General features: G+C 44.7%; 1 protein-coding gene across 6 annotated transcripts in view; it reads left to right on the top strand.

The window, feature by feature from the left end:
* Positions 1–11,559, top strand: part of LOC131820327 (conserved oligomeric Golgi complex subunit 2-like) — a 42,335-nt gene that overhangs the window by 20,559 nt on the left and 10,217 nt on the right. The window contains exons 3-5 of one of the 6 annotated variants that reach the window (XM_059155869.1): positions 59–121; positions 2,336–2,416; positions 4,258–5,803. In XM_059155869.1, coding sequence (XP_059011852.1) covers positions 59–121; positions 2,336–2,416; positions 4,258–4,290 — 177 coding nt within the window. In that variant the 3' untranslated portion in view covers positions 4,291–5,803. Of the gene's footprint in view, positions 1–58; positions 122–2,335; positions 2,417–4,257; positions 5,804–7,485; positions 8,065–9,576; positions 9,705–10,259; positions 10,355–11,559 lie in introns of those variants that run through there. The other 5 variants (XM_059155867.1, XM_059155866.1, XM_059155868.1 and 2 more) reach the window with 5 other exon arrangements.

Below are 11,559 nucleotides of genomic sequence, written 5' to 3'. Positions count from 1 at the left end.
ATACGTCACTATTACTCCTTATCGTGATGTGTTTGTGCCAACCTGGTTTTGCCTTTAGGTTGGCATGGACAAAGCCCTCAGTCAACTTTCTGTGCCTTTGGGACAGTTACGAGAAGTTCTGGTAAGTCCCCAATTAATGAAAACAGTCTGCTGTGACGCCTGTTGTCCTCGTCGGCTTTTCTCTAAGAATTCTTTTCATCTGTTAGTTTGGTGGTACTGGTGGTTGTATTTTAACGGTTCATGATTATAATATTCACCTTCAGAAGAGTTGTAAATGATTTTGTTTTTGCATATGCTAAAAACATGTTCGATTTGAAGAAGACATATTCTCAGAGTAGACAACCTTAAAATGTCATGGGAGAGGAAGCATATTTCCAAATTCAACTTATTAATGCCACTTTGGTCATATGTAAGTGGTTTCTAACTTATGAATGACTTGTATTTTAACAGTTTGTAATCTTCTAAATATCCCCCCACCCCACCCCACGTAATCTACGTGTGGTTAGGTTCCTGGGCTGATCTACAAAAACTGTGTAATCCCTAATGGAACTGAAGGATAATATAAATAAAATGTAATACTTAATAAATGTTACATTTGCATGTTCTCTCAGAAAAATCTCTGTTGTGGGAATGGACTCCCCACCTCTAAGCCATTGGGAATAGGAACTCCACCTGGGTGAACAGTGGAGGGGCAGTTGTGGCATCACTTCTAACAGAAAACTGTGCTGCCCTGTCTCCCCCCCCCCCCCGTCTGTGTCTGGTGCCCTGACTTAGAGCCTCTGTCCGTTCTGATGCCCTGTCGTAAACTTGTCATAAACGATACCATCCTTCCTTGTGTGTCTCCTCTAGCTTGAGTGGCCTCGTGCGTCCCTCCCCTAAGACAGTGCCTGCATCCTAGAGAGAATATAAGGAGAACATAATTTAAGGGAAGACACAGTACATGGTTAGAACCAAGAAAAATGCGGAGTAATGAAAATATCAGTGCTGAGAAGCCTAGGGGAGGGGCAGGCAGGAAAGAGTTTGTGAAACAGGTAAAAATCTTGAGTTGTGCCTTGAGGTAGCCAATACTTTCCATGGTTTATGTCTCATTTGAATTTTACAAAATCTTGTTAAAGGTACTTTTCCTTGGAATGGAAGGGATTTTCATGGTCCGCTGTTGGATTCCACACCAGCCGCTGTGGGGCTCTCCCACTGCCTCCTTGGTGTGCCTCTTCCTCTCAGGGCCTCATAGTGGTGTTGTTTCCCAAGCCTAGCCTTCCTTTGGCCTCCCACTCTTCTCTCGAACCCCCTCCCTGGAGGCAGATTTGCTCTACTCACACAGGCTCCCGTCCCGCCTCACCCCCTGCCATCACCGTATCCCCTCCCTTTTCCATGGCCTGTTTTTATGGCCACTTTGGTCCTGCTCAGCCACAAGCCTGACCTGCCTTTCTGGTCCCAACTCTGAAGCTGTTCTGTGAGATTCTCAGACCACTGAGGGATACGACTATATCTGTCTTCATTGCATCCCTGTGGGCTGCCACAATACTGACGTCCAGGAGGTGTTTCATAATGTTGATGGAGTGAATTAATTCACCTTCCTGTGGAATTTTTGTGATATGCCTACTTCATTCTAGTTGTTTCTGTTAACCTTTGTTTTGGCCCTAATTCCTAATTATCTCTTTATTCATTAGCTTCTGGACATGTTTCTCTACCTCTGTGCTCTGCCTTTTTCTGGTCTTCTGTTCTTCATTCTTGATTCCTGGTATTTCCATACCCACATTTCATCATCATGCATCAGTGCTTTGACATTCTTTCGTTCTCCAAAATATGCAGAATCTAAAGACCTCATCTCAGTGAAGTTGGCCCTCCATTCCTATTTCTGCTTCTCTCCAGAAGGAAGCCTGCAGTGCACATGGCTGTGTGCCTGTCTGACCCTGCCCCTGAGTGTGTGCACTTACATCTGCTCCCCATCCCCTCCCCACCTCGGCAGCTGTGTACACATGGCTTTCAGAGTCCGATTTGAGCCCCGTCGCATTTCCAGACTCTCCTGTACTTTGCTTCATATTATCTGTTCTCCATTCTAAGCCCCCTCATCCCCATAACTTTCACTGTATATGTCATTCTTCTTCTGGCCATGCGACCCTGCCTTCGTGTCATTATGCCCCCAGATCATGAGTCCCCTCAACAGTAACTGTGTCTGGTATATCATGTTTTTTTTTTTTTTTTTTTTTTTTGTCAATATCTGCATAGTACTGGTGCACAGGTATTAAGTTCTATGGAATTGAATGAGATGTAGGAACTTGATAATGTGACAAAACAATGTCTGTAATACGTTTTATTTATTATTCTTTTAAAGAGTCTCAGGTCATCAGTCAGTGAAGGAATTCGGGCAGTAGATGAACGAATGTGTAAACAAGAGAACATAAGGAAGAAAAAGGTACCCTCCAGTAGATGTCTTATGCTGTATGCCAGTTGAAGCCCTCTCCTCTTGTCTCCGTGAACTTGTCAGCACTATTCAGCTGTTTTTCTTTATTTTTTAAATTTAGCTTTTTTTCAAAGCTCTCACGCATGTGCATTTTATGCATTATGTCACGTTATCTACCTGAAATAAGAAGACAGAATTTCAGAAGTACCCACACGATCTCAAGATCACCCACTTTTTCCAGAACAAGAAACCGTGATAACTGTTGTCGGTGCAGCGCTTGACAGTTAACGACTGTATAAATTGTCAGCGGCCCTGTAAAGAAAATAGGCCTATCTTAGAGACTAGGGGAGAAGTGGGCTTTCCAAAGCAAACTCAGGATTCTGCCGTAGGTTTGTTGTTATTTTCTGATCCTGTGTTCTTTATGTTCTCGTGTTCACTTTAATTTTTTCGATTCCCAGTAGTTAGCATGCGGTGTTGGCTTAGTTTCAGGTGTGTGAGACAGGCAATGGCTCTGTACATCTGAGGACTTACCCCGGGAGTGTGCCCCTTAGTGCTATCTCCAGTTCCAAGTGTCCCCGATGTCATTCATGATCATAACGATGTAGGGGCACAGCGGGCATTGGGAGTCTGGGCTTCTGACTCTCACCTGCTGCTCTGTACAATGTTTCCTATGTCTATTATTAGCATATTTGTTAAAATCTCAGTGGGGAGAAGCCTGTTTGAGGGACCTTCTGTTTAATTCGCCTCTGGATCTCCTCACAGCTTTTGTCCAAAGAATGCTTGTCGTGCGCTTCCAGACAAAACAGTAAGCTTTGTGAGAGTAGGGTGTATTTCTTGCTTTATTTTCTCGTGTCCCCCCCCCACCCCCCGTCGGAATGAATGTCGAGCTCCTATTTATTGAATGGATGACTTTGTATTTTTTTGTTCTTTAAGGATGAGAGTTTTCATAATGTCCCTCAACCTCTTTGATAATATTTGTAGTGTAAAAGGTCTTTAATGATTTGGTGCTTGGGCATATAGGTATATGCACATGTAAACTGAGAGGGCCAGTACAATCGGAAGCCAAAGTTAAAACATGAATAAAGGGCCATAAGAAAACAAATGGAGGGGCGCCTGGTGGCTCAGTTGTTTAAATGTCCGACTCTTGATTATGGCTCAGGTCATAATCTCAGGATCATGAGATTGAGCCCCGCATTGAGCTCTGTGCTCAGCAGGATGTCTGCTCAAGATTCTCTCTCTCCCTCTGCCCCTCCCCTGCATGCGCACATGCAGACTCTCTCTCTCTCTCTCAAATAAACAAATCTTTTTAAAAAAATAGGAAAGGGGGCGCCTGGGTGGCTCAGTGGATTAAGTCTCTGCCTTCAGCTCGGGTCATGGTCTCAGGATCCTGGGATCGAGCCCCACATGGGGCTCTCTGCTCAGCAGGAGCCTGTTTCCCCTTCTCTCTCTCTGCCTGCTTCTCTGCCTACTTGTGATTTCTGTCTGTCAAATAAATAAATAAAATCTTTAAAAAAAAACATAAAAAAATAAAAAAATAGGAAAGAAATGCCCATAGAAAGATTAAGGATGGGGAAAAGAAGAAATAAGAGTATAGAATATGAGAAAGCAAAGTCTAGGGTTTTTTTTTTTTCCTCTATAAACTTGCAATAGAATATGGAAGTATGCTTATTCTAGAACTAAGATTTGCATTCTTGAGAATTCTGTGTTTCATAGAAATATTCAAAATATAGCATGCCCTATATATTTGAAGTTAACTTTTGGTCTTATATTTTCCTGCATTTAGCATGGGAAATAAACATGATTAAGAGTAAAGATGGTGACGTTTTTTGTTTGCTTAATTTTTATTTTTATAGATGTGTGTGTTGAGGCTTATACAAGTTATTTGATCAGTTGAAAAGATTGAAAAAATCTTAAATTCACAAAGTTTTAAAGAAACCTCTGCACTAGAAGTAAGCAGGTAAGCATTTTTTTTTTAACTAAGTAGCACATAAATTAATACTTCACATCCAATCTAATTAGGCGGGGACGGCTTAGTTAGAATTCATTTCTGAACAAGAAGAAAATCCAGGTTTGTGGCTAGAATGTAGCTCCAGGAGAGTGGAGAGCATGAAATGGTGAAATCTATAACACGTTCCTATAAACCCTTTGTTTATAGACCACAGTTCCAACACGTCATTATGCTTGCAGTGGAAAAGTATATTTGGAATCACCTTCCCTGAGGACTAGCAAAGTCCTGTTGATCTTTAAGGCATACTTACCATTCATCTTGGTTTTTGTCCATCTCATTTTTTTTCCTAGACATGCCCAGAGTATTACCATTGATGTATTTTGCACCAGCATTATATTATTATGAAACAGTATAGGACATATCCAGTTGAAATTTACAAACAGGAAAGAAAAAACTTATGAAATAGGAAAAAGATGATGGCTCTCTTTGTTATACTGTGATTGTCTTGTTCCCTTCCTGGTGTGAATTTTCAATTAGCCAGGGTAGATGAGTGACTCAGAAAATGAGTAGTTAGGTCCTGTCAGCACCGTGAGACTCACAGTGGTGCAGTGGGAGTAGCTGGGGCTGGTCCTACACATACCAGCTGGGATGCCTGCGTCAAGGTCGCCTGGTGCCCTGAGTGCTCTGTTGTGTGACGCTAACAGTCCCTCCCCTTGCAGGCGGAGTTAGGTTTCTAAATTTTAGGAATTAAGGTTTTAGATTTGGAAGGAACTTGAGAGACCATATGCTCCACATGTCTCATGATGGAGATTAAGAATGGACACATCCCAAAGGAAGCGATTCTCTGGTCCTGGGTCTCTGCTCCCTTTCACATCAAGGCATTCAACTAAGTGGTCAGCCTCCACTGTGCTTGTGTCTCTAGCCCGTTGCACTCGTGCTTCTGCCCCGTTCGTCCACACTTAGCAGACAGTCTGCACGCGGCCCTTCTGCAGCCCGTGTGTCTCCAGCGGCTCTGCTTCGCTGCGGCCCTTGGCAGCACCTGCAGCCCCTCCAGCCATGTCCACGTTCGGCCCCTGGGGAGCTGGCCCTCCAGTGTTCTTCCCATCTTTGCTGTTGCTGCTGTGCTCCTCGGATAGAAACACCTCAGAGAGCTCTGTGTCTACAATCCTGTCCCTGTGCAACACTGTCCTTGATAAACAGACATTGTGCGCTTTCTTGCTCAGAATTACCTTGGAGGACTTTTTTCTCCAGAAGAGCAGCTCTGAGCTCTAGAGTCAGGAAAGCCAGAGCAGTGTCAATGCACGGTAAATCCATCATGCTCTGCCAGGCCCAGAAATGCCGAGAAAAGGATAAATAGGAAATGTGCATGGGATCAGTCAGTAGAGGTTGGGATTAGGCTTCCACTTTGGTTGTGCCGAGGGCTTGCCTTCCCTCCACACCTGTTCTGATGCTCTGGGACGGGGCACACCGTGGCAGGTCTCCAGAGATTTTGGGTTTCCTTACAGTGTGTTTCCTCACTACCTGACTGCCCATTCTCAGATGGGGGATGCCTCATAGAGCCCAGCAGGGGCTTTGGGGCATTTGTTGTGTTTTTTTTCTTTCTTTCACTGTTCGACTTCCTTTTGAATGGGGTTGATGCTTTCTAATGTGGGGGCCAAGAGGGAAGTGTATCCAGTCCACTTGATGGCAGATGCACTGTGAGTGATTTCTCACCAGCTCCCGGAGCACCGAGCTTGCTCTTTCTGCCGTTGGGTAAATTTAAACTTGGAGTCCGCTGCTCTGAGTGATTTCTCAGGTTGCTGCTAGGCGGTCAGTTTTAGCTGATTGAGGAGACAGCAGTAGTTGGTACTGGAGAGGTACTTGGGAGGGAGAATGAGGCAGGCGGAGAAGAAGAGGGGGCTTCGGGTATGAACGGTAGGACAGGGCAAGAGAGAGGAGGGGGTTAGAGAATGGGAGAAGAAGGGAGAAGAAGGGCACGAATGGGAGAGCCCGAGGAACGTGGTGGAAACATGCAGTTGTACCCACACTGACCTAAAATAGCTCCACCCCCTTGCCTGGGCCCTGTGGCCCAGGCCAGGCTGCGTCGGTGGCTTCTACGACCTCCCCGCTCCTCACCCCTTACACTGGGGCCTGCTGCACAGACAGTTTGTCCTGAAAATTGATGGCGTGCAGGTGCAGGTGCCTGAGCGCTGTAAGGTATGGGGGGCGATGGGGGTGGCAGGTTTTAACTTTGGGAATTACACTTCTCTAATTGTCTCTACTAGCCCTCTCTGGACTAGACAGATTTTGGAGAGAATTGCCACAGAGTTTAACCAGTTACAGTTTCATGCTGTTCAGAGCAAAGGCATGCCTCTTCTGGGCAAAGTAAGACCAGTAAGTGTTGGTTTCGATTTTCAATTTGCTGTTTGCGAATTTCCTGGATGATTTTGGTTTGACCTAGCATTGCCCCTGATAATTGCTACTCTACAGGATTTTGAAGCTATCTTTGAATTTTTTTTTTTTTTTCAGTGTCTCCTGCTTGGGACCCTGCTTCCATTATGTCACACTAGATAGATTTTGTGTAAAGACACAAGCGTAGTCTCCAAACTATGCAAGTAAAATTAATTCTGAATTTCATGTAACTTGACACATCATATGATGTAGTCAGAGTTCATTTATCCAAAGCCCTTGACTGGGTTTAAATGCACGTTTGTCTGATTTACTCCATAGCTTAAGAGGCAAATAAATTTTTGTCGTTCAGTAATTGTCTAAACTTCACTTTGATGAAGCCGACTTACTTTCAAAGAAATCATAGGGAGGGGACACCTCAGTGGCTCAGTCAGTTAAGCCACTGCCTCTGGCTTAGGTCATGATCCCAGGGTCCTGGGATCGAGTCCCACCTTGGGCTCCTTGCTTGGCAGGAAGCCTGCTTCTCTTTCTGCCTGTGCCTCCTTGTGTGCTTGTGCTCTCTCTCGACAAATAAATAAATAAAAACCTTTAAAAAAAAAAAAGAAAGAAAGCAATCATGGGGAGAAGAGATTCATTGTTATTCTCTAGGAAATGATGGGATTTTTTTTTAAAGATTTTATTTATTTATTTGACATAGAGAAATCACAAGTAGATGGAGAGGCAGACAGAGAGAGAGAGAGGGAAGCAGGCTCTCCGCTGAGCAGAGAGCCCGACGCGGGACTCAATCTCAGGACTCTGAGATCATGACCTGAGCTGAAGGCAGCGGCCCAACCCACTGAGCCACCCAGGCGCCCGGAAATGTTGGGATTTTAATCTTACATATATTCTGGTAGAATTAGAGGCTTGCTTTATATATATAACACATATGTATATAAATTATACACATATATTTGAGCTTTTAGAAACTGTGGTGCCTGGACCTTCTTTCCTGGTCTCTCTGTTCTTGCAGCGTATAGCCCACATTACGGCCAAGCTGCAGCAGTCCCTGGGAGGCCTGCTGCTAGAAGGGCTTCAGACTTCCAATGTGGACATCATACGGCACTGCCTCCAAACTTACGCTACAATTGATAAGACACGGGATGCAGAGGCGTTAGTTGGTCAAGTACTGGTGAAACCGTACATGGATGAGGTTTGTGCCCCCATGCACCTCATTCCACAAACACAGAGCATCTAATCTGGCTTCGTTTCTTGACTGGGTGCGAGAGAGCTCAGGGCTCTTCCTTGAAGATGCTCCTAGTTCCTGCTCTTCTGGTTGTAAGAAAAGGTTGGTCCCGCTTGGTGCCCATCAGCATGGCAGGAATCAGGCATGCGCTCTGGTCTCTTTCAGTGATGCCATAACTCAGGGATCATCTTAATTTAGTAGGGGTGAGGGACTTGCCTCGGAAGAAGGTACGGATCAGAACATTTTCAGGTCAATTTCCATTTCCATAAGTTATACGTTAATGAAGTTGCCAAAAAGCGTGACCCCACCAAGGCACCCGTGCCCACTGGAGGAGCTGGAAGACAGCTCTGTGCGCAGGGAAAGTCTGTGAGGGGAGGCGTCTTCGCAGAATTGATGTGGCCTAAGTCTTGAAGACCATGGGGAGTTTGCCAGGCTAGGAAGGTGGGAGGGAGGGAATATTCAAAGATAAAGGGCTTTTAAGGGCGAGTTAGCGGGGTAGTACCTTAAGTCCGGAACTTGGTTACCCAGTGTTCTTGACGTATAAGGATACAGTTAAATACAGGGAGTCAGTGTATCCTGCCTCTGAGTGGCCGGAGTATGGGCTGCACCATGTGAGGCCGCCAGCAATCAGCAGCTTCCAACTTAGAGAGCGTCGTTTCATCTAGTTCAGGGTGACAGAAGTCATGAAGCCTGTCTCAGTGTTTGAGGGCTTTCTTCCAGTCACCTGCCAGTGCGAGTGTTCTTTCTGTCCGGTAAGTATAAAGCTACCCACCATGACTTCAGGATGAAAGGCTTCCAGTTTTAAAACGAGACAGTATCCCAGTGATAGAAGTGAAATTGAAGGATTAATTTCAGTAATCTTCTCAGCTTCATTAAGACTACTAAAAGTAAATGATCTGTCAGTTCTTTGTATGTATCCTATTATAGTTCATAGCTCTCTCTGTGGGGGTGAAAAAGATCACATTATTCTTTGTCACTAAATGAAAATATTTTAGTTATTTAATTTATGCCCTTTTCATTGAACTGAATCTAATATGCTAAATGAGGGAAGTACTTTACGTTTCCGTGTCATTAAATGAACTGTGGCCACGTTTGTATTTTAAGTTTGTATGCTTGTCATTCACCTCCTGCAACTCAGCCTCACCAAAAAAATATAAAATACTAAAGCAAAATAAGATGTGTTTTCTTCCATCACTTTCCATCTCAGCCCTTTCCCTGTTCTGGAGACGGTAGAGGATAAGGCCAGGGTGAAGATGGTACAGAGCTGTTGTCTGCAGATACAGTATTTCGCTTTTAAGCTCAGAAGGGAAGCAGATGAGTGTGTGTGATGTTTTAGCTTCAGGCCAGTCTCTGTCCCTCAGCCTCTGTGTCCCCCAGGGTTGGAGCAGTATTCCCAAATCCCGGGACCTAGATTTTCATGCCGTTGTTACTTACCTCCTGTTTAGAAAGCATACTGAGTGGGGAGGAGGAAGGACGAAGTGCATTTGTAAGGTTTACTCGATTCTTTTCTCTGTAGTGTATAGTTCATACTTCTCTTTTAGGTGCTTTAAAAACAAACAAAAACACAAACAAACAAATAAATAAATAAAAATAAAACGCTCTTCCTTCTGCTAGGTGATTGTAGAGCAGATCGTTGAGTCTCATCCGGACGGCCTGAAGATCATGTATGCTAATAAGCTCCTGGAGTTCGTTCCTCACCACTGCCGCCTTCTTCGAGAGGTCACAGGAGGAGCCATCTCAAGGTGACGTAAACTGCTGTGTATGCACCTGAGCTCAGTTTAGTGACCACCTGTCACCTCCTCATGTGCCGCTGATCCCTGGCTGTCCTGTCTGACCCGGGAACGTGGGAACGTGTGCTCTTCCCTATTTGTTACCAGTGCTGTGTGGCAGGTGTCGCTTGCCTGGGTTTACAGGGAAGGGAATGAAGAGTGGGGACGAATCTCAACGGTGACATTTGTGTGACTCCAGAGCCTCTGCTTTTCTCTTGTCTATACTTTCTCCTTAACCAGGTTCAAAATCAAAATTGGTTTCCTTCCATTATTGTGATGTCATCATCGGTCTAGAAATACCAATTCATTTTAATTCAACACGTTTTATACTGATGGCAATTAAAGTCATGTTCGGTTTTCCCTCCCTCTCTTATTTCATTTCCATGGCTTTCCAGTTCTGTTTCATGAATATCCCATTACCTTCCACCATCTCCGTCATCCCAGTCCAGACCTTTGTCGCCGTTTGTTCGAGGGTAGCGGGCTCTCCCCACCTGGTCTCCCAGCTCCACCTGTCCCTCTTCATTGCAGCCCTCAGCTGTCCCACCTGCCCAGAGCTCTGCAGCCTTCCTGAGTCACTCGTGGCTTCTCATCACCCACAGAAGAGCATCCAGTCTTCCTGGCGCAACCTGTGACCATTGTTGCTTGAGTCCTAGTGGTTCTCCTCTGTAGAACTTTCTGCTGTGGTACTTTCCCCCATACCACTATGGTTCCTGGCCAGACAGGAGCGCTTGACCTTCCCTAACACACCTGGTACAGAAGATCCCTGACTTCACCTTGGTTCAGTTTATGGTTTTTTGACCTTTTATAATAGTGCAGAAGTGATATGCATTTAGTTTGGATCTTTTCCCAGGCTGGCGATCTACAGTAGGGTCCTCTTTTGTAATGCTGGGCAGGGGCAGCGAGCACAGCCCCCAGGCAAACCACGTGATCACGAGGGTCAGCAACCAACACAATTGAACCGTCCTGTTCTGGCTTTCAGTGCAGTGTTCAGTAAGTTACATGAGATACCAGACACTTTATTGTGAAATAGGCTTTGTGTTAGAGGATTTTGCCCAACTGTGCAATACTGTAAGTGTTCTCAAGACATTTAAGTTTGGTGGGGCTAAGCTCTGATGTTCAGTCGCTTAGGTGTTTTCCATGCATTTTCAACTAAAGAGATTTCCAGCTGAACAATGGGTTTATTAGAAGCCGAGGCCGTCATAAGCCGAGGAACATCTGTCTATACTGTGCGCCTCTGTGTTTTCCTTCATTGCTTCCTGTCTCATATCCCTTTGTCTTTCTGTTGATCTGTCACTCCACATGAAGCTCCAGTCAAATACAACTTCTTTTTTTTTTTTAGGTTATTTATTTATTTACTTATTAGAGAAAGCATAAGCAGAGGGGGAGGCAAAGAGTGAAGCAGGCTCCCCACTGAGCAGGGAGCCCGATGTGGGACTCGATCCCAGGACCCTGAGATCATGACCTGAGCCACCCAAGCGCCCCCAGGCTATGGTTATTTCAAGAGAAGGTCCTATTTGTGAATTCTTCATCTAGTGAAGATGAATTAAAATCAGAAAGTCAACTCTGCCACATTTAAAAACCCAGGAACAGAAAAAAATTCCGCGAGCAGGTATAACCCTATCCACAATAAATCACTTTCAATCCAGTCCTGAAAACTAATACAGAGTAGGAAGAAAGCATTACAGAAAAATTTTGTTTTCATTAATCAAGCTGGAAAATAACAGGCCTTACACGAATGCCCTTTAGGAAGACAGTTCTTATAGTTTTATGTTGATGGAAACTAACATTACATTCGAAATGCATGTTAAAACCATGACTGTAGATTAAC

Source organism: Mustela lutreola, chromosome 18 (assembly GCF_030435805.1).
Source record: "Mustela lutreola isolate mMusLut2 chromosome 18, mMusLut2.pri, whole genome shotgun sequence".
Taxonomy (NCBI): Eukaryota; Metazoa; Chordata; class Mammalia; order Carnivora; family Mustelidae; genus Mustela; species Mustela lutreola.
This window is presented reverse-complemented; position numbering and strand designations above follow the sequence as displayed.